Source organism: Manis javanica, chromosome 13 (assembly GCF_040802235.1).
Source record: "Manis javanica isolate MJ-LG chromosome 13, MJ_LKY, whole genome shotgun sequence".
Taxonomy (NCBI): Eukaryota; Metazoa; Chordata; class Mammalia; order Pholidota; family Manidae; genus Manis; species Manis javanica.
In genome coordinates, this window is record NC_133168.1 from 62,343,787 (window position 1) to 62,366,780 (window position 22,994).

At 36.9% G+C, this 22,994-nt stretch overlaps 1 protein-coding gene across 13 annotated transcripts in view; it reads left to right on the top strand.

Annotated features, from left to right (window-relative positions):
• The window catches only part of UTRN (utrophin), a 454,961-nt gene that overhangs the window by 414,470 nt on the left and 17,497 nt on the right, over positions 1-22,994 (top strand). For 11 of the 13 annotated variants that reach the window (XM_037022103.2, XM_073219702.1, XM_073219701.1 and 8 more), the window contains 4 exons: positions 11,479-11,615; positions 16,706-16,744; positions 16,971-17,036; positions 18,106-18,171. In XM_037022103.2, the coding sequence (XP_036877998.2) occupies positions 11,479-11,615; positions 16,706-16,744; positions 16,971-17,036; positions 18,106-18,171 (308 nt within the window). The remainder of the gene's footprint in view (positions 1-11,478; positions 11,616-16,705; positions 16,745-16,970; positions 17,037-18,105; positions 18,172-22,994) is intronic. The other 2 variants (XM_073219705.1, XM_073219709.1) reach the window with 1 other exon arrangement.

Sequence of the window (22,994 nt, forward strand, 5' to 3'; positions counted from 1 at the left end):
GAATTATAATAAATGAAATACTTATAGGGCAGAATTATTTTCAACTAGGAAAAAAATTCCCCCAAGAAAATTTGTGAAGCACCATTTATTAGTATGATTAACATATTTATTCACTCAACAAATAAATACAGAGTACTTGCCATGTGTCAGATGCTGTTCTCAGCTCTGGTTATTTATTAGTGCGCTACCAAGATAGACAAGATTACTGATTCTCCTGGTACTTTTCCATTTAGGAGGAGGGGATGGGTGGCAATGAACAAGGAAACAAATAAATGAGATCATTACAGACTGTAGTAAATGCTTTTAAAGAAAAATGGATAATGAGATAACAGATGAGAGGAGACACTTTAGGGAAGGTCTTTCTGAGAAATTAACATTTGAGTTGAGATGGAAGAATGAAAAAAATCAGCTGTGTAAATAACAAGTAGAAGGGTATTTCAGAAAGAAGACACAGTATGCTCAGTGGTCCGGAAGTGGGAAGGAGGTTGGCATGACTGGAGCACAGATGAAGCACAGGAGATAGCACTGGCCATGTAGTTTGAGGTGCCCAGACCAAAATGAAAATGGGCTCCTTGTTAAAAAATTATTATGACTTTCAAGATGACAACAGTAGAGCATTAAGCCAAGCCCGGGGAGCTTCTGAGTGTGGGACCCATGAAACTGTCCAGGTCACACATTAATGAAGCCAGCCTGGAGGTAGGAAAGAGGTGGGTATGACTATGTGGGAACAGACAGAAACTAGAGTGAATTTCATGAAGTATGAATTTCTCTCTTCACAAAAGGAGGAACGGTAGAGATAGGATTATGCAGAACTCTGCTAGTTATTGTAAAGAATTTTAATTGGGGAGAGATGCAGTATTAATATTTGCATGATTGCAGCTAGAAATTTAGGAAACTGATTTTAAAGAGCTAATATCAAAATGGGAAAAATCATAAACCTACGTTAAAGAAGAATAAAAATGACTACATATTTAGCGATGAATAAAGTTAATAAAGACATAAAAATACTGTTTTTCTTGGCCTTAAATAAAATAATTCATAACGATTGTGCAAAATACCCACATGATTAGAAATATACATCTCTTCACTGTCAGTCATTGGTCAGTGGGGGCATGCTTGAGAATCACTGATTTGCTGATGAATTTTACTCGCCAACTATCCTTTTACATATATCCTTTTAAAATAAAACCTGCAAGTTACCCAAAGCTTTTCTTGTTCCATAGTCTTCACAAAGTCACTGTTACCATGCTCAGGTTCCAGTTTACCTTGCATCATGCAGGACATAATCTGGGAGGTCCTTTGCTGCTTTTTTGAGGTTTGCATAGTGATCTTAATCAGCAACCTACTCATAAAACATCTTTTATGACAGGTTATTTTCTGCATTTGACTCTACAACTTTTGATAAAATGACTAGAAATATATGTAAATTGAATCTTTGAAAGGCATACTCTGGAATTTAACAGTAATGAATTAACTGCTTTCCAAATTTCCTTCCTTTTCATCCACATTCTTTGAATGCTTGCTGTCCTCTTTTAAGTAAGCTATATTTTTGCTTCATCTGTCTTTTACCCAGTATCAGCTAAAGTCATTTGATGTCTGCCTTAGAAAAGGAACTCAAATGTGAATTTTTCAATACGATGATAATAAACACCACTTGAGTGTGAATTCATCAGACCTTTCCAGTCAGGTCTTGATGTTTGCATTTCTCATAGTGCATCTCTGTTTGTGGTTAGGAAAATGCCCTAGTAATATTACTGACTTGATTTCTTTCCCCTTTAGGTTCTTTCTTCAGCAGAATCTGAATGTTTCTATTGTTAAAAGTTTTCTGAAGCCTCATTTGAATCCCTCAAAGCTCCAGAAATATTTCTTCAAACATAGCAGCTTATTATCTGTGACAATGTTTGTCTTTAGATATAAGAAGACTAATGGTGTGTGAAGCATACTCATATTTATGAAGGCATTTTATGAAATTGATAATAGAATATTTATATACAGAAATGAAGTAGAATTTTTCTTGCTCTAGAATATGATTTTTTTAACTTTTGTCACCCCCCACCATTCTGTAATCCCAATTTGTACATTTAAGGATTCATACATTAGGCCCAGTAAGAGCTCATCTAAAACAAACAACAGGGCATAGAGTGTATGTAATGCCTGTCACTGTTCTCTCTCCGTTCACCCAGATCCCACCTTTTCACAAAAAACAGCTCAACTCTTACTTTGTGTGTGAAATCTTCCCAAACTCCTCTGGTTTCCCATCACCGAAACAGGTCACTGGGGTCTCTTGCCAGTAGCCTCTACTTCACCCGTTGGTATTTGAGTCTGTTACCTTGTATTGTTTTCTCTGTGATGTCCTTGCCTTCTTAACTATCTTTTTAACTTTTCAAGGGCAAGGGTGAATCTTACACTTTTCTTATTACACTTAGTTAAATCTGGCTCATAAAAGCTAAATGGGCTTATATCTAACTTTAGTAATACTAATTATAGAATATTAAAGCTGGAAAGGATTTAAGAGATCCTCTAACTCCTCTTTAAAGAAAGAACTGAGTCTTAGCAAAAGCAAGTGATTGTTCAACGCTGGTGGCCTGGATTTAGTGATTTGACTCCATTAGGGAAACGTATGCACAATTTGACACATTAGCAAGCAGTGTTTTCTGTAAACTTGCAGGAATATTATATTTCTTGGGTTTCCTGTTACATACCAGGCATTTTGCTGGGGTCTGGAGATACAGTGAAAATACACTGAAGAGAGAAGAATCTCTCTCTATGGAGAAATTCAAGACTATATATTTTTTAGAATGACCAGGCTTATGGAACAAGATAATAGTTAAAGTTTTTCTTGTTGCCTGTGCACTACATGTTTCAACCTGGAGATAATTGTTCATTAAAAAAATGGTTCATTTTATATGAAAGGTATCTTGTTTGGATTTGGATTTCTGTTGTACTAAGAGTTTATGATCATTTAAATTCACAGTGAAAATTGCCCAAAGTGGGTAATTTAAAAAAGTCATCTATATTCTCTGTTGCAAATCACCAAAAATTTAATTTGAATTAGAGACATTTTTGTAACTTAGGACATATAAAAGATAGTCATTTAAATTGGAGAAAGGTGATGATGAATTTCACATATGATTTATAAGAGTTCGTGCAATTGCTGACAATGCTGGTTAGGGTTAAATATTAAAGAGGATGGAAAATGTTTGGAATTGCTACTAGAGGCAAGCATGAGTCACCAAGAGATGAGTGAATTGATTGCTAAGGTTGCCACAGGGGGGTAGCTGAGGTTAATTGGCAAGGATTTGCAGTCGGTGACTCAATCACTGCTCAGCTACTTTGAAATGAAAAGATGGTAAGTATAGTTGAAGGCCATGGGAGTGAACTATTCAAAGATGTTAATAATACTGGGATTGTTTAGGGCTGTCTCCAGACTGAAGAAATCTGAAAGGGGCCCGATGGGCAAGAAATCAAGATCAGAGAGAGCAAGTTTATTCATATTAAGGAAGTAAAAGCAAGGGTCAGAAGGCATTTTCCAAGTTATAGATTTGAAACTGACGAGTATTTTTGGTCATGATGAGGCCTGAGGTGTGGCCACGCCCCACTATGTGACTGAAGTGGGACAAAAAGGTTTTCGACATGACATGGTGTTTAGAAGATCATCGCTGGGTCTCTAGGAGTGAGGTGAAGGAGAGCTGTGTCTGGCCATGGACATCAGAGAGGAATGGATGGGCACATTGGTTTCAGGAGCTGATAAGGTGGTGGCTGAGGGGGAAATGGCACACACACCTCCTCTATTCCCAGCCTTTATGAAGGGAGAAATTACACAGCCCATAATGGAGGGGATTGCAGGGGAGAGGAAGTTACCGTGGAAGCATCGGATTCATGGAAGGAGAGGGTGAAATCCAAGTTATGAACAGCATGTAGGGGAAAGTGTTCATATAACAGAGAAAGAAAGGTAAGTAGAGTCTGTGTGCATCTGGTGAGGGGCAGTGGCCCCATGCAAGTACGTACGGAGAAGGAGACATGGGGAACGGCAGCAGGAGAGTACTAACCCATTGGTAAATACGGGTATCAGGAATGGACTAGCAGCAGGGATGGCGAGGTGGTTTGAGAAACCTGTTAGCTCAGGGAGAAGGGTTGGGATATTTATAAAATTGTGTTGCTAGAAAAGTCAAAAGCATCACCTTTTCCCAGTGTTCAAATTGATGGAGTGGAATCGCTGCAGAATTTCTGCTAATGGGCCAGGTTTGCATAAGCCTGGTTTATACTGATAATTTTGTTGAGATTCTGGTGAGGAGAGGGGAGGATGGGGAAAAAAATACCTTGGTGAGAAACAGTTTAGGGTCATAACACTTAGACTTGTATTGCATTTTTTAAGTGAGTGCATGTTACTTTGTAATGCAACAGGTTCAAGCATATCCTTGTCAATATTGATTAATCTATGGAGAAACAAACCAAAATTTCCTATATTTTGTGTTTTTAGAAAACTGTAGAACAATCATAGTTCTCTACTGATACAAATAAAAGTTTTCCTTTTAAAGTTAAAAGTGAAATCACAGCTTTCTTTTTTTACAAACTATGTATCAGTGGGAAAAAACAAACCAAAATGAAAAGAAAAAAAGAAAAAACTAGAAATAGTTCGTTTGTCCACTTCTGTCCACCCCTGCCAGTATCAATACGCCTGTAAGACTATACAAATCAAATATAAGAGAATGCTGATTCGTTCTTTGGAAAGCCCTACATCGAGTTAGTGTAGTTTGATTTTGGCAGCCTTGTTTCTTCATATGAGACGTGGGGTATTTGCCAATATGCTAAAAATGCAGCATCATTGCTCTCTCTCTGACTTCAGCATCCTGAAGTGATTGTTCAGTGTTGCTTACCTTATATTGCTTTCCCAGTAAGTTGAGTGCATTTAGAGTGTGCCATTAGCTTTCAAGATAAGGTTTGGATAAAATCCACATTTCATTTTGGATGACTTATACTTTGTTTATCCTTGACCCATTGGTTAGTCTGTGAATGCTAATTTTTTAGTTTCCTTACTTTCCCATTAGAACTTGGAAGTCTCCAGTCTTGTCTTACTGATTTCATCCTATCCATGGAATTCAGTGTGGCTGACTTTCACCTTTTTGACACCAATGAAACTGAAATAAAAACTGAGAAGTTGTTTTGCAATTTTAAAAAAAACTATTGAAATGTCTTTAAGATAAGTCTTATGATAATAAAATGTACTCCTTAGAAGTATGCATATACCATTTGGGACTCTTGACTTATACATTTAAGAAGTAAATCTTACTAAGGGTGCTATTCAAGGTGATATTTGCACTTGTGCATTATCCAAGCGATAATGTTTAATCTACTCCTGTGCCAAATGACTGTCTTGTTTCTTACATACATTTGGTTTTCCTCTTTGTACTTCCTTGTTTTCCTCTGTCTCTAATTCATTAATATTTGTAGTTAACAGTTAAAAATCTACTGTTAGGAGTATTTGCTAAGGAATTAGGTAATATTTCCATCCCAAGTGATGAAATGACCAAAGAAATTTTGGAGAGATTTAAAATATACAAGGTTGTATTTCTTTATTTGCAGGTATTTTGGTGTTTTGGCCTTTAGGTTTTTGGCATCATTGTTAACAACCCCTTTTATTGTTTTGCTTTGTGGATCTTTGGTGTTAAGAGTAGGAATCTTTTGAGCTGAAATGGTAAAGCAATTTATTCAAGGCCCTGCTTGACTGTAATACTCTAAGGGTTAGCATTTTTTAATTTTAGGTTCTTTTGCATCTTAGCCTTGTTGCTCCTTACAGTGCACATTAGTGAGAAGGGAAAGACTTTTGGTCATATTTCGATGTTCTTGAAGTTCAGTCATGCATAAGTGTCAGCATTTATAATAGCATATACAGTTTGAAACCTGAACTCGGTATGTAAAATAATACACATGCATTTTAAATGTAGATATGCAAACACAAGCAAAAGGTATGTTAACCATGAATTCTGCTCTGTAATGATGTCTATGTTTGTTCTCAATCAAGGAATAAAATGAAAGAAAATCTAAAACACTCTCAACTTTGGTTGGAAAACAGAATTCAGGAGTGACAATCCATCTGATGCCCAGCTCACATGGGAGTGTTTAGAGTTTTGATGGAGAGTTACATAAATGGACTTATCCCAGGGTAGATTGTATAATTCAGCAGCATCTTTTTATATGTTCTTCATTCATTCATATAGACAGGGAACAAGTTGAGAACTAATCACTTCTTATTTTCCAAGTAAGTTTTTATTATTATCTCATTGCTACTTAATAGCAGCATAGCAGAGAGAAATATAATTTGAGTATTCACATGCCCACTTGTCTGTGTAGGTTTAGATCTGGATTGCTTTTCAAAGTGACTCACCTTCATTAGCTTTCCAAAAATGACAGTTTGAAAGACTGTCCTCATTTGGATATGTGAGGTCTTACCTGCTTGTTAAAAATCAAACCAGAAGGATTGAGGTAGAGTTCAGTAGCAGTGGCTTCAGTCTCTTGCCTTTGCTATTTTCTCCCATTTGTAAAGTAGTTCCATAAAATGAGAGCAACTAGACAGCAAAAACAACCCCCAGACAATGCTTACAACAAAAGTAGGTAATGTGATATCCCCACAATAAGTCTTGGTGGTGACCAGCCACAAAACTTGCAAGATATCCTTGTCTGTAAGAGGAAGAAAATGGAAGAAAGGGTGCCTGAGAACTGGAGAACCTCCAGATGGGCAACAGATACTGAGTGGAAAGTTCCGGTCTTAGTTTGGAAGCAGAGCTGTGGCCCTGAAGGAGCCTGGATGAGAATGTCTGAAGGTGCTGGAGTGCCCTGGCCTCCGGAGCCCAGCCCGACCCACCAGGGCTTCCTTCTAGGAGACAGCCTCACTCTGGGTAAACTGCTAGGAATGGAACCAATACCGAGCAGATCAGAGCAAAGAAGGTGAAAGAAAGAAATGGTCTAGTCCAACGCAGGGGAGTGGCACAGGGCCAGGAAATCTCAAAACTCGAGTGTCCTATTTTGGAATATCCATAAAAGCAAAAGAAGAGGGAGCTCTGTAAAGTTGGAAAAGCTTTCCTGAACCCCACTTCCTTCTAAAAGCTTAGGAAAATTAACTTCACAACAACAAAATTGAGCAACAAAAAATGTCAAGCTCCAATCTGTGTAAAGCAAGCATAAGAAGAAATATAAGAACAAAATTATTTCACTACAAATAAAGTATGCCAGAAACATGTGCCCATTGAACAGGTCAAAATTATAGCCTACTATTTCTACATAACCTATAAACTTTTAAGAAAACCATACACAACATGAATGAAAAATCAGAATTGGAAAAATCCCAGAAATGAATTGATAGAACTTGGGAAAGAATTAGAAGTAAAATTAAAGAATAATTTCAAAAATTAAGACTAATTTCAGCCTTAATAAACAGAAGAGAGCTTAAAAGATACAGAAGTGAGTAAGTGGCAAACATTAAAGCTCAAGAAGAAATGAGAAAGCAATATAAAAGAGTTGAGAGAAAATTACAGATATTGGAGAAACTCAAGGAAAAAAAATGTGTGAACCAAGGGTTTTAAAGAAAAACCAACCTTCTAGGATCTAGTAAAGGACATGGGAAAACTGTCATCCACATGCAAGAACTCAGGTGGTAATAGTCCTGTGAACACTTCTTGAGGAACTTACTGGAGAACTAGGCTTCAAACAACCAAAATAACTGAGAAACACCATCCTAAGGCCTAGTGGAGGGCATTGCACACATGGTTACCTGTAGAGCTTGAACTCAGTGGGCTTAGCCAGAATAGGCCCCTGCTGGCTGAAGATGGGATACTTTGAGCTTCAATAATGACAGTAATCACAGTAAATCAAAGCCCATCAAATTTGTTAAAAATCCATGAACTCATGATGATATTAAAAAAAATTAAAAAGCCTGTCATCCTTGGAACATTACAGAAACCCAATTCATTACTGAGAAAATGGGTCAGTAAAAGAGAAAAATCAAATCGAACCTGTAATCCTGCTTTGGCTGAATGAACTGTACTACTAAGTGACTGTATAGTAGATGAGGGGACCTGTCTTTATAAAAGTATTTCAATGACTAAATGAAAATCAGTGAAAGAATTAAAATATCACCATTTTGAAGTCCCCATTGGATGGATATACACAATTAGCATGAAAGTTGCCAGGATCACAAAAGAGAGGTGAGCAGATAAAAATGTGTCTTCCATAATCCCACCAAACACAGATAATCTTGCCAAACGATCACCTCCGAGTCAGATGCGCTCTCTGGATCCAGCCGCCAGTTTGCAAGAGATCCCGAGGATGAAGGAACGTCCTGTACTGCACCAAAAATATGCAATCAGCAAAACCCACACTCTAGGATACTGTACAGTATTCTAGAATTTTTGCCTGAGTTTTCTAACATAAATTATAAGGAAATGACAAGTATAGAGGAGAAACCTGTAGATTAAAATGTACCAGATTTTTTTTACCTGAGCAACACTAAACTACAGTATTTAGAATAGACATTGGAGTAATAAAACTTTTTAAAACACAAGGAAGTTACTATGACTTATAAAAATGAAGTAAATGGTTATTAGGGAGAGGGGGGAAGGGCTATCATTGGAACAAAGCATACAAAAGAGGTTCTGGAATGTCCAGCAAAGCTCTATTTCCTGACTGGATGGTATACACCTTGTAATAATTCATTAAGCTCTCTATTTTTTTTGTATACACTTTTATATATCTGTATTTTATTTTACAATAAAAAGGATTAAAAACAGCAGTCACAGACATTTTAAGAGTGGTTATCTCAGGTGGTTGAAAAGCTGGCAATTTAAACTTTTCTCCATTTTCTCTTTCATGTGTATTTTTTCCTAAGTGTACTTAACACTAAACATGTTTTATATATGCAGTTTAAAAGTTATAAAATGACATTTCAGTATAAATTTTGTACAAACCAGCCACAGGATATCTTAGCAGTACTTCATGTAAAATGCAGGGAAAACTCAGAATGTAATAATAGGTATTTTAGTCAGTGGCTAGTGGTTCTTTCTCTTATACAATTTAAAACTGTTCCATTTTTCTAGGAGAAGTGATATAGTGCTGGTATAGTGCCAAGACCCAGGTTTGCAAAGGCAGCTTTCTGCTCCCCACTGATCTTGTAGGTCTGAAAACCTGAAGCCTGAGTGTCAGTGTCCTTGCAGGTCAAATAGTGATGGGGACCCCACGGCCTTTGAGGGTCTGGAGAGACTGAAGAAAGCTGCAAAGTGCAGAGTTCTGTGTAGTTCTCCCTTCATCTAATGAGATCCACACAATCTTTTTTTCTCCTTTCTTTTCTTACAGCAATAAATGAAAACCTAGTCTTTCAAGAAATGCATGGATAACTTAAAGTGTTAGATAATGTGTAGAAACCAGTGATCCTTTCAATTCCATCTTCATAGCAGAACATCAGTAATTATTTGCTTAAAAAAGAAAAAGAACAAAGTACCATACCTAGCCTAAAGATAGAGTTGAGTTTGATTATATTCGTTATGCTAGGTGGGTGGTCTTCATTTTAGCTTTTTACCAAACCATTGCTCTAGCACTTCTAAAGTAGAGAAATATTAGGTACTGTCATTAGACAGCAAATTAGACTAAATAGGTATAAATACCTTTTAACTTCTCCTTGGTGAGAAATGGGAGTAATTCATTTCTTGGCTCTATCCCAACTTAAGATTTACGTTCTTTTGACATGAATTATAAGACCTAATTCTTGTGGGATAAATTACTTTCCGCTTTTTCTTTTAAAATTGCGTAAAGGTTATGGCATTAGTGAATTTAGTGCCTGTAGATTACAACTGTTGGTGGTAGTTTTTTTCCTCAGTGTGAAAATAGATGAGGAAGTAAAAATGTACTAATTCTATATGAGAACAAACTGATTTTTTTAATAGTAAATTTGTATATTATCAGAGACTCAAATTTAATTTCAGCCCCCGCCGTAACTTTTTGGGAGGCAGATAGGCACTTTTGGTTTTTGTGGGAGAGTGAGGGCTTTTTTGTTGGTGGTGGTTGGTTTATTTTGCTTTGTTCTTCCACATTTTCAGTATATTTAGCTAAAGAATGTATGATGTGGAATTGGACTCATACTTTCAAATGATATATCATTTTTTTCCCCAAATAAGAGTTCATGTTGAAACCCAAATATAAGTAAGCCAGAAGAACATTGTGCCAAGTGGATGAACTTCAGATTATAAATAGCTTGGGTTTGTTTATCTCACTCTGAAAGCCCAGACAATCATTCCTTTAATTGTTTACTAGAAGTAGACATATTTAGGTTGAATGGGGACAGATAGAAAGTGATAGAAGTACATGAGGGTGGGCTCAGAATTTAGTTGTTTTAAAAAGCAAACACATTTTTTAAGCTTCTGTTTGCAAATGAAGCTTATAATTAATACTGAGCATGTTTATAAGCATTCTGGTCTTGAAGGAAAAGATGCGGTGGGTCCCAGGAGAGGAGGCAGGCAACAGCTAAGCCACTGTATTCTACACTAAGTTCGTTACTATAGAAAAGTTCTCTGGTGGTGTTTTGTACAGCTATTGGATGAGGTCTGTCTAGTTGTAGACTGGACAGCCAACTGTGAGTCAGAAAACCAAGGTTTTAACTCACTGCTGGGCAGGTGATATAAATATTTTAAATACATCTGCAGAATGACTAAAGTGGATGTCTATATAACATATTACAAATAAAAATCTAGAATTGGTGTTAAAGAGTAGAAAACTGGGGCTTAGAGAACAGGTCATGGGAAGGGATGAGAGTGGAGTGAGGGTAGATTTTAGCCCCCTCACCCTAATAATACTAAGTAAGCATCTTTGAATGCTTAAGGAAACAGTAACATTTTATGTCACCCTTAAAAATTTAGTCCATGTCCAGTTATGTTTGTATGGGGAGAAAAGGACAAAGAGACTGATGTATTCCTTACACTATAAAGTACCCGTGAGGCCCTGCTCGTTCTCTCTTATTGATCGCCTTCTCATTGTCCCGACTGTAATATACGCTGGCTTGTGTAAAGTCAGTACAAGCTGCATAGCTCACCCTCATTTTTTTCATCTTAACTAAAACCATATAACGTCTAAAATACTTTGTCATTACTGAATGTTTAGTAGCAAACTGCAACTTTTTTGTGATAAGAGTCAATCAATACCATGCCAAAACTAATTCCACTTTTTGGCCCAATTTTTAAAATATTGGGGAAATCAGCTATCTATGGTTTATTTTCAACAGGAAGTTAAAAAATTACAAACTAATTGCTGGATATAATTAATGGTGGTTCCTGATTGCCATGTGTTTTCATGGCACCGTGTATTATTCCAAAAATATGTAGACCTCTGAAACAGATGTCACTTAATTGCATCAATTTACATCTGCTCTAATTTTATTATAAATAATTATCTTCTCCCATTTTAATGAGTGAAGTGAAAATTTTTTCAACCTCGTAGACAACATCTGGGGAAGATGTACGAGACTTCACAAAGGTGCTGAAGAATAAGTTCAGATCAAAGAAATACTTTGCTAAACATCCTCGGCTTGGCTACCTGCCTGTCCAGACAGTTCTTGAAGGTGACAACTTGGAGACGTAAGTTTAATTTTAATATTAAAACTTCTATATACTCTTATATCTGATATTGTCTTTGATTATGTTAGGGACACAAAGAAATTGTCTGAAACTGAAAAGAATTTGTGCTTTGGCAAAATAAGTCCTTTTAAAAGAGTTAAATTAAACTTGGAATCAATCTTTACAACATGAATTTTTACTATTTGCTTTTGACAGTGTCACGGCTAAAATGCCAGGTTGAATTTTGCATGTGTTCCTAAACCTCTTAAATATGTATTAATGCATCAACCTTTGTATTGGTCATTTCTTTCCCTCTTAAAAATGCTTAAAGCAAATTGTGATAATATATATTTCTTTCACTATTTTATTTATTTTCCATTTTTTCCCCTTTGAGGGTAATACTCGCTTCAGCTATATACTTATGATAATATCTCATCAAAATCTTATATTACATTTCTAGTTTTCTTTTTCTTAAACAAAAAGACAACAAAATGAGACAGACAAGTTTTCTTAGAAGCATATAATTTGAACTTAATGCATAAATGAAACAAAGTTTCAAGGTAGCAAAATTGCTGTAAGATTATAAAGTGAAGAAAAATAACAATTTATAGCCTAAAATGAAAAGAAAAATATTTTAAAAGAGTTAGAAGAAATGCAAGAAGTAATTTAAGCTTATACTAAACAATTATGTCAACATCAAAATAGATATGATTTTAAATCTTTGAATCATTTTTTAAAATCACATAAATATGCCTGCTGAAGCAATTTCCTTGTGCTTGCATCTTGGGGAAAATCGCCTTTTATTGCTAATCCTCACCAGAGTGACTAGTCATAAGGAAGAGTGAAGTTCTAGTTACAGAAAGGTGCTCTCCAAAATGACTGTAGAAGAGAAACTCAGAAGCTCATACGTATGAAATGCGGAGTTTTCTACATTATAAAGTAGAGAGAATTGCAGTAAGAAGCATAAAAAATGTGTTGAGTACAATTTTTGTGAAGTCAAACTTTCTTTAACCTTCAAAACTCATAGTTCATTTTTGTGTGTATGCGGCAGCTGATCAGAAAACAATAATAGTGCAGTGTATTATGACAGTCCATGTCTCAGAGATGTCAACATAGAGGCTATTTTGGTCTGAATTCTTTTCCATAAAAACCCTGTAGATGAGGAGTTTTGCTACACTGATGATTAAATGTATCTTTTCATTCATGGAGCTGCTAAAAGAGTTGAAGGAGAACCAAAGCTGTAGCCTAGTAGTTATCTTTTCCCTTCTATAGGTCATGCTGTAGGTGTGCAAACAGAAAGAAATATAATACACCTGAATATGTAGATAGGTCCCAAAATACCACATACCTTTGAAGCATACAAAAAATTCAAACTTACTGGTAAGTTGGCTTGATAGCAAATTCTGTGCAATTAAGATATAAACCTCTCAGTCATTTTTTTCCACATTACACTTTCAAAAACCTTTTACTGAAACAATTTCAGTTTAAAGAAAGCTTATTCAAATACCTAAAATCCATTTGAAAGGTATCTTTTGGTTTTTCTCCTGATTGGGTGGGTATGTTTTTGTCCTTTTCTTCAAAGGTTGAACGATGATATATCCTTATTTATTTTAGTATCCAGTATATAGTTTGTGCTGAGCACTTGATGGTAAAGATAAACTTTTACTTTCCTTGATATCAGGTCTAATTCACTTTTGGAGTAGTAGCTGCCTGCAGTACAGAATTATCACACAGTGCTTTTCTTTACAGGGCAACCTGATAGGTTTAAATTAGTGATGTGCCTTTCATTCTTTTGATAAACGAACCATTGGCATTTTGTATTCCAAATATCTACATCCATTATATGAATCATGTGGGTAGATTTTTTTTGGTACTCCTTTTAAGCATTTTTGATAATTTGCCTTTCAAACTCAGTGTCAAAATAATCTTTGACATCCATCATTCTATTGTGCGTGACTCAGTTAAAGTGGAAAAGAACAGAATAGCATGCCAAATAATTTTGTGCAATGATTTTTGGCTGTAAATCTGGATATGGATATACTTCATTTTAACTGACACAAATTTTCAGAGAAAGGAAACGAGAAAGAAAGGAAGGAGTGTAAGATTAAATCCGATGTCACGAGATCCTTTTTGGAAAGGATTTATGAGCTAAGGGATACAGTGGACAGGTTCTCTTCCTTTTAATCCTGTAACATGTTTTTAGAGTCAGCATAGTTTATTTTTCCGCTAGGCCCTTTCTAATACAGGGCCACTTAATCTGCTGTAACAATTTATGTGAGTAGGTAGTTAAAAAGTTTGATTTAGTTTATTCTCCTATTTGTGGGAGGAGAACATTGGAGAAAAATCAGCGAGGTGGTAAATGTGTTGAAGTTATTTATGAAGCTGATTAGAATTTTCTTCTGCTTCTTTCTCTCTCATCTTTGCAAAATGGTATAACATCTCCCCTATCCAGTAATGATATACGCATGGAGGGGATTTATGGGGAAAATGAGTTATTACAAAGAGGAGGCAAATGAACCCATGCTTGCATTTATTCAATTAATTTTATAACTATTTATGCAAGATTTTTCAAAAAGTAATTCAAAATAAATGAGAAGAGAGTTTGATTAAAGAATTACCATTGATAATAAATGCCAGAAACAAGCTAAAACAGTGGCAAAAGTAATCTGAGAATTGTGAGAGATTATTATTGGCTAAAAAAGGTAGGTTGGGTTCCCTAAATTTTAAAGAAGTAAAAGTAGACACCTGTTCTTGGTGTTGGGTCAGGTGGAATAGGTGAGTTTCATGGTTTTCTAAGTTCTTACTGTAGCAAGAACCAACACACAGTAAGTGTAATTGATAGCATGGTCATGGAAGCATTGGACCAGGAGTGTGACAGCTACACTGAGACCGAAAGATCAACAGGGCCAAACGTTCAATGTTGGGGTAAGACGATGGGGAGAGTTTCCTGCAAAGGAAGCATTTTTAAAAGCTTGGAGACAAGATCATTTTGGAAACTGGGGTGGGAAGCTGGGAAAAGTGACAAGATATGAGAGTGGGAAGAGAAGTAGGAACCAAGTAATGAAGGGCTTTGTAAGCCTAGGTGTTTGGAGTTTATCCTGAGAGCAGTGAGAGCCCTTGAAGGTTGACATTAGGAGCATGCTGGGACCCCCTTTCTCTTTTCTGGGATAAATGGATTGCAGAAGGCAAAAGACTGAAAGCATAAGGAACAGTCTGCTGAGAGTTTAAAGCACCAGAAGAGCCACTAAGTTCTACAGGGAAAGTCTGGGTTGTATTTTGTGTAATATTAAGTATGTGTAGTCTAGTCTGACTCCTTGCACGTTGGGGTGTGATTAACCAAAACACCCTGTTCAGCCACCATTCTGTAAAGCAGGGATAGGCTGTGCTATTAAGTAATGCACTAACACACAGGTTGGTCTTATCTGTAACCCTCTTTAATTACAGACTAAATATGCAATGGGTATATTGCCTTATATTTTCCTTCCAGAATTAAATAAGAAAGCTTATGACTTAAACTTTGTTGTCTACAAATCAGAATACTTTGAAGTCATTGAAGCCTGAAGTTTGATTTTTGTTTAATCTTTGGTTTTTTTCCTTAGAAATTTTCTCTGTAAACAAAAAACTGTCTTTCAAGAAACTCAGTTCAGCTTTCTGCCTCTGCCATTCTTGTCTTAGTTCAGTGAGCCACTTCTGTGCTAACGGAACTAGCTTCATAACAACCAGTCATGCAGTTTTGCAAAGCTTTTCCAAGTTCAATTAAAATCAAAAGTACGTATTTTTCTTGCACTTAAAGCTCATGGCAAACGTGCTACACTTGAGTTTAAGAAACGACCTCTTGAGTAGTTAGTATTATTTGGAAAGTGGATAACAAATCACGCACCTGACTTTTAACATCCATAATTCAGAGTTAATGAATTAGATAGTGAAATAAAAGGACTGTTGGATAATACTGTGTTGTTTTATTGTCATTGTATCTATTGTTTACATGATAATTAAATCTATTACATATATTCTGGCAAACACAGACCTGATAAATGCCTATTTTTGAAAGCAGATCCAACAAGTCTTCCTTTTTGATCCCCTTCTAGCTCTTTTTTAGTCTTTGCTATTCAGATAACAGTTTGTGCTTCTCAATAGAAGATAATGAAACGAGTAACTTTTTCTTAAGCACGTATGTGTAATAGAAATAGGAGAATCAAGTAGATCTAGAATAACTTGGACTTTCCTTCTTGTTTCAATCAGCATTCGTTTTTGCAAGATATTTTATTAATTAGAGAACCAATGGGTATGAACTAACTTTTAATTAGGATCAGTTAACTTTCAAAAGATATTTCACGAAGATGTGGGGATTTCAAGGTAGGGCTCTGAGATTGCAGGGTACCCCCAGGGGTAGGAGTAATACTAAATGGGTCAAGCTCCAGACTCAGCCCTGATTCAAGCAAAACAAGTTTCCCAGATCAGTTTCATAGATCAAACTTTTGGATACAATTTTGTTTGCATAAAGCATAACATGATCTAGAGAAGTTGCTTTCAGTTGGTAATGTGACATTTTTGGCTTCAGTATATCTGTGAGGTTGAGCTACTTTGTGTACGCCTGGATTTGAATATTTACATTTAAAAGTGGACAAAGAATCAGAAAAATTTCATGTAATTATAACTCTGCCATCAATATATAATATAGGTTTTGGTATTCCACTTTACTTTTCTGAGCAAGCTTCTACTCCGGGAAAAATAAAAATCTGATTGCATCTCCTCTCAGTATATTCTGAAATATCATCTTTAAAATTATTTCATCATTTCCAGCTATTTTTAGAGCATTTGTTTCTGTTCTCAAAAAGACTATTCAAAGATGTGTGTGCTACCCTTTAACAAAATATCCTGTGATATCTGTAAAAAGCACCTGCAGATGCTTACATATACAGCATCTTTTCTAAAATAAACTGACCTCTGTTACTTTTGCCTTCCCCGCAGTGCACCCCAGGGCAGCTAAACTTAAGAATAGAAGGCAACTGAGCAGGTTTCCTTCCCCCACCCCAGCCTTATGGCTTTTGTCTTAAATTGCTCTGAAGTGTTTATTCCATGACTTTTGTCTCCCTCTCCCCTCTCTGCAGTCCTGTCACACTCATCAGTATGTGGCCAGAGCACTATGAGTGAGTATTCACAGCTCCATCTGCAGAAGATGACGTTCTGATCAGTTTTACTAGCATGGGGGTGATTACTAAACTCTTGTTCTACCATAATAGTTCTGCCTCCTGGGTAACAATCCTAGGGGTGTGTCTGCATGGCAAATTCATGATTTAACTAAGCTAACATTCCTAATAGTCACATCTGTCAGTACTTGGGTGTAAAACAGTGTCTTTGCTCTTCCCTTTACAGCCCCTCACAGTCTCCTCAGCTATTTCACGATGATACCCACTCAAGAATAGAACAGTACGCCACACGGTAAGAAACTTCAATGGGAGCCCTCTGCTGCACTGCCACCCCGAATGTACTATTTCTGTATGAATCTTCTGTCATTAACATGCTTTGATTTAAGGGATACAGTTTTGTAGGGGTTGGGATTCCATTATATTTGGAATCTGGGTTCTCATCTTGCCAAGTTGTAATTTGCATTTTACCCAACACCTGCTGTCCATTCTCTGATGAGTAAACCACCATAGGATGTGATTATTGAGCTTATGAGAACCCAACAGTACAATCAGGATTTAGATAATGTAACCGAGTTTCAGTGAATGAAAGTAGAGACGTGAAGGTGTTCTCGGGAGGTGGTACACAAAGGAATAAGAATATGTAATTACATTCAAGCCAGTCTTTTTTATAAAGGTTTGTTTCAGAGTCCCCAGACAACATAAAGCACAAGCTGGTCTTGATGGTGTGCATAAAATTTCAGGAAAGAAGTATATACTAGGTGTCTACAGTGCTAGCAACTAGCTATGCCTAAGAAAGGTTAATTCAAGCACCATAAAGAGTTTAACATTTGAACTGGCCAGATAGAATCTCTGGAAAAGGCAGGGTTAGACTAATGGAAAAACATACTCAAAAGCATCAAGCTGGGAAAGAACATGGTTTGTTTAAAGAACTGCATGTAGGGAAAGGACAAAAGAATAAGAGTGAAGGAATAGGCACTCAAGTCTGATAATGAGGGATCTGCTTGCTAAGGTGTTGGATTATGTCCTTGGGTAAAGGGCGTCTTGGACAGTCTTTGAACATGAGAGGAACATAATCAGATCTGTGTGAGAATGAAAACTGGTTTGCAGGTCTGGGGGATCTATTAGGAGACTAGGTCAATTAGACTGTATTACATGGTGAAAGTTAATAGGCCTAGGTGTTAAGGCACTAGTGATAGAAATTAACTCAAAATTAGATGTTGTTTTAATTGTACAATCTTGTTCAGAGATCTGGACCTTTCTGTATTTTGCTGGAATTATGACAGTTTAAGAGTGACTGAGAATGCACCTCCAGTTGATCTCATCTTCCATAGCCATTTCAACCTCTGACTTTCATTTTTCAGGCTGGCCCAAATGGAAAGGACTAACGGGTCTTTCCTCACCGATAGCAGCTCTACCACAGGAAGTGTGTAAGTAAATCATGAAATTGCCACTGCTGGGAAGGCTAGTTGTTATATTATAGCTGTCGGGAATAATGTTCATTGATTGTGGCTCCGAATTTTGACCCCAATCAAAACTGGTAAGTATGGTTACAAACGTGTCTACATAAATTTTATGCTCTCAAGCCATGATAATATAAATTAGCTATGTTTATTTGTTTAGCTTCATATACCTTAATGAAAATATCTTGTATACGTCAACTCATCAACTTCAGGAAAAGCAGATTTTTAAATTTATAAATACAGTTGGAGATACGCATTCCATTTGTCTGATGTTTCTTGTTGACTTAGTGAATGTAATCCCACAGAGCACATGTCCCCTTCCTCCTGCTTGCTCCCATCTTCTCCATAATCCTGGCCATTTAACAGCTATGACCCATACCTATACTCCTCCCCACTTTATTGAAAATGTTAACATCTCTGCCGATATTTTACTTTATTTGCAACTAAGAAAAGCCTCGTTGATTTGAGAATCCTTTTAAAAAACCTTTCTAGGCAGATATTTTATTTCTGGCTATCCCCCAGTTGTGTGTCATCTTGCTTTTGAAACTGTTCCTTTGTTCTTCCCCTCCTTGGAATTAGCATTTTTAATTCTGAATGATGTCTAAATGATTTTAATACTGTCAGGTTTTCATGACTGGCACTCGTTCGTGGTGGTTTAGATCTGGTAGGAACAGAATCTATGAGGAAGCCAGGAAAGTTGTCGAATATAATGCTTAGATGTTTCATAAGAAAAAGACCACTGGAGACAGCCAAGTTGAAATTGCATCAGCACTCTAATATGGAGTATCTCCCTGTCAGTATTTTTTAAATTGTTTTACTGTTGTTAAGCTTATAAATAAAAGTTCTCAGGAGATTTTTCCATTTTAAATTTTAAAGATCAGCATGTTAATACTTTACAGGAATACAGTAGTGATTTATACATTATTATGAATACACTATAAATGTGGAATAATTCCCAGACCAAGATAATAGCATATTCATAATGCTTAATATTTAACCTACTTGCACATGTATTTCAAATAAAGTATTTCAATATCTTGAGTATTTCCTAAATCAACATAATTTCCACCAATGTTGACAATAGTCGAGGAATGAAATTAAATTAAATGACAAATCATAGTTAAAACCAAAATTATTTAAACAAAATTTAAATTCTTCTAAATGTATTTGTCATGCCCTATGAACAGAATAAGGTAATGTTCAAATTTAACACATCCTATCTTCAAATTAGAACAAATACTATTTTTTAAATTAGCATTTGAGAAACAAACAAAAAGTATCAGCTAATAGTTGAATACATTTTACTATACTCTTATTAGATATATTAACTCATTCAACTGTCCAACAAATATTTGTTATGTACTTACCAAGCACGGGTATGCTAGAGCCATCTGTCAGAGTTGATTGTTTAAACTTTCAGGAAGTTTGTAAGCTGTTTGTCAAACAGGACCATTATTAAAAATTAATTTACATATACTTATGATTGAATAAATTTAGATTAAATAAAAACAAAAGTAATACTCAAAACTTATCATGCCCTAGTTGTTTTACTATTAGTATGTTCTGGAGGTATATTTTTCAGGTGGTTTACAACTGTGTATTTCTAATTCAACATTCATTGAAGTCATTACTTGAAATTGGCCATGATGAAAGTATTTAAATCACAGAAATTATAAATGCTGCAATTCAGGACCTTTTAACTTATTTATCTCTTGGAGAGCCTGTTGTTAACATTTACCAGCACACCGCTGCCCTGCACCCAATGTGGTCCAGGTCTACATGTGTAAATACTGCCTCATGAATCCTACAGGCTAGAGGGAGATGGAGAAATGCTCCTAGGGTAAGAATGTAGTGAGGACATCCATGGTAGACAGAATAATGGCCCCCAAAAGAAGATCACATCCTAATCCCTAAAACCTATGAATATATCACTTTTGTGGCAAAAGGGACTTCACACATGTGATTAAATTAAGGATCTTGAGATGGGTAGATTATCCTGGATTATTAGGTGAGCCCAGTGTAATCACAAGGGTCCTTATAAGAAGGAGAGTCAGTTAGAGAAGGAAGTGTAATTATAGAAGTAGAGGTCAGGTACAGAGAGATTTACAGATGCTGCACCACCGACTTTGAAACTGGAGGAAAACAGTGGCCTCTAGGCACAGAAAAGGCAAGGAAATAAATTCTTCCTTATATGTAAAATTAAATGAAATTGACAGTGTAAAAATGTATAAATCACTACAGAGAAGTTGTTTTCCAGTGACTAGTGTATTAACATTTTCCTAATGATTATGTTAATAAATCCTACTTTGATAAAGCAAGTTCTGGAAGTTGTCCTTGTAGATTTTGTTTACTGACTATTCTGGGGTTCCTTTCCTGTGAACCTGCAGTGATTCTGCCAACGAGTGAGAATGCTAACAAGGATGGGGAACCACAGAAGCCCCATGCTAGACCTAAAATCCAGAGGTTTAACTTGGAATGGTCACCTTTTCTCCCTTCAATGTATATATCCACTTATTTAAACATCCCCATTTAATAAAGCAGCATTATTGATTTGACAAGGTAAATAAGTATTACATGTACTACAATAAATACCTTTTCCCCCAGTGGATAGACCTTTACATGGTGGATGGTTATTGCCTCTTTTGAGCTGGTGGTGCTCCTCAGGTTTGTCAGGGAAGGTTAGGAACTAGCCCCACTGTTTTTCTGGTTCTCCTGTGACTCCTCTCTAAAATTTAGCATGTTTGGATCATAGGATATGGGAAGAAATGTTCACTGCTTTTAACAAGATGCTGTGCAGATTCTTCTTGGCTTTTACTTGTTTCTTAAGGACCTTACTGCAGTAGCAAGAAGAATACAATATACTCTAACCCTCCAAATTTCCCTGGAAATTTCCCAAAGCTCCAACATGGGAGGCAGGCTCAAGATACAATCCCAAGAGCCACTAACAGGTGATGGTTTTCAGTACCACTTAACTGGATCACCAGCTTCTGAATCATGGTTCAGTGGCTTCTCCAGGCAGCCTTCCCTTCTGCTTCACGATCAGGTCTGACTTGAGAAAACCATCATCAAGGTATTAGCAATTTTTATTGTTGTGGGAAAGATTAAAAACTGAGTAAAAGAAGCTCAAACAAAAAACACTATAAGCCTGCAAATTTCTGAAATATGTATTTGGAATTTTTCTCTTTCTTGAATTCTCTACCTTTTCCCTTGTCCCTTTTGCTTTGAGGGGTTTGTTAACCCCAGCTGGGTCATAAAAATATTATTTGGTTTGTTTGAATAAAAATAGTGTTGCTGCATAACAGCCACCTTCTCCTCCTTGATATAGGGCGTGCCAAGAGCTAGATACTGTTCTGAGTACTTTGCCCGTCTGCCTCTTTAAACCCCCCAGAACCCTGCGAGATGATGCTCATGTTCTTGTCACCACCATTTTACAGATGGGCCCTTAGAGGTTAAGGAGCTAGCCAGGCACTCCCAGTCTGTAAGTGGTGTGACTCAGATGACCGCCTCACCTGCACAGGAAGTGGGGGCTGCCGTGGGGTGGGTGGGAAGGGGTCAGAGCATCTACAGTTCCATCCGGTCCTCCTGGGGGTCCTCGCTCTCCTGTCCTGACTGTACCTGTTCTCCGTCCACTCCCAGCCTCACAGTCCAGACCTAACTAGATTTTGTAACTCAACACCTCCAGGACCAATCTTCTAAATTTAGCTTTGGGCGATCTCAGCCCAGGCAATAAAAGAAAATCTTACACTTTGAGGTGTGAATTTTGAGATATGAACTTGTAATTCTGCCATTTGCACATTTATAGGGAGATCTGACTGGATCTCCCCGTGGAGGGCAAGGAGTTCCAGGCTTGCTGGGGATCAGTGGCTCCTCTGCACTTTTGCTGCAAATGACTCCTAGGCCTGGAGTCATTTGCATCTTTGAAAGCAGCCATCCTACCCTGTGACCTAAGCCTTCCTCTCTCCCTCACATTGGTCTGTGGACCCAGGTCCCTGGCCCCACACAGTGCTCATCTTCTGTGACGCTGGCTAATTGGCTGTTGCACTTCCATGCCTCGAGGGCTCTGAAACCCCAGCCTACACATGAATCAGTTTCATGGCTTTTTGCCCCTCCTAGACCCAATTCTCAGCACTTGCTTTTTCCCTGAAAGTCTGACTCTGGACAATTAAAAAGGCTATTCATTTTAAGGGTACTACTTTTCTCTGAAGGAGGAATTGAGCAACCATGTCCCAGACACTGGATCCAGGATAGTCCTGTGAAATCTCAGTCGCAGACACTCCGGGACCGTCAGGATGTCCATTGCCATCAGGATGTCCACTCCATCTGCCATCTGTCCTTGAGTGACACTGCTTTACGTGGAAGGATCAGATGGGGAGGTCGGCATGGTTGATACTCGTGTTGCTCGTTGCAACTTCAAAGCCTGGAACAGAATAATCCTTTGAAGGAAGGATATTATTGTTATTTTAAATTACATCTTGCTTACTTTCAAAAGGTCATTGAGTGAATCACAATTTTTTCTGTCATCTGATATGTGCTAATTTTGTGATCTAGACAGTATTTACTATGTGTGACTTAGATTATCTTCCATCTTGGTGGTATTTTCTTAGTGCAGAACTAATTTTTGCAGCATTTTCTATTTTATCACTAGGCCTACTATTGAGATTTAATGACCCTAATCTGGTACCTCACGGACTATCTGCATTTAAGGGGTATGCTCTTGGTTTTCATTATATCTAATTAAGACCATGAATGTAGCTATTTTTATATTTAACTCTTGGACCTAATAGTCTGTG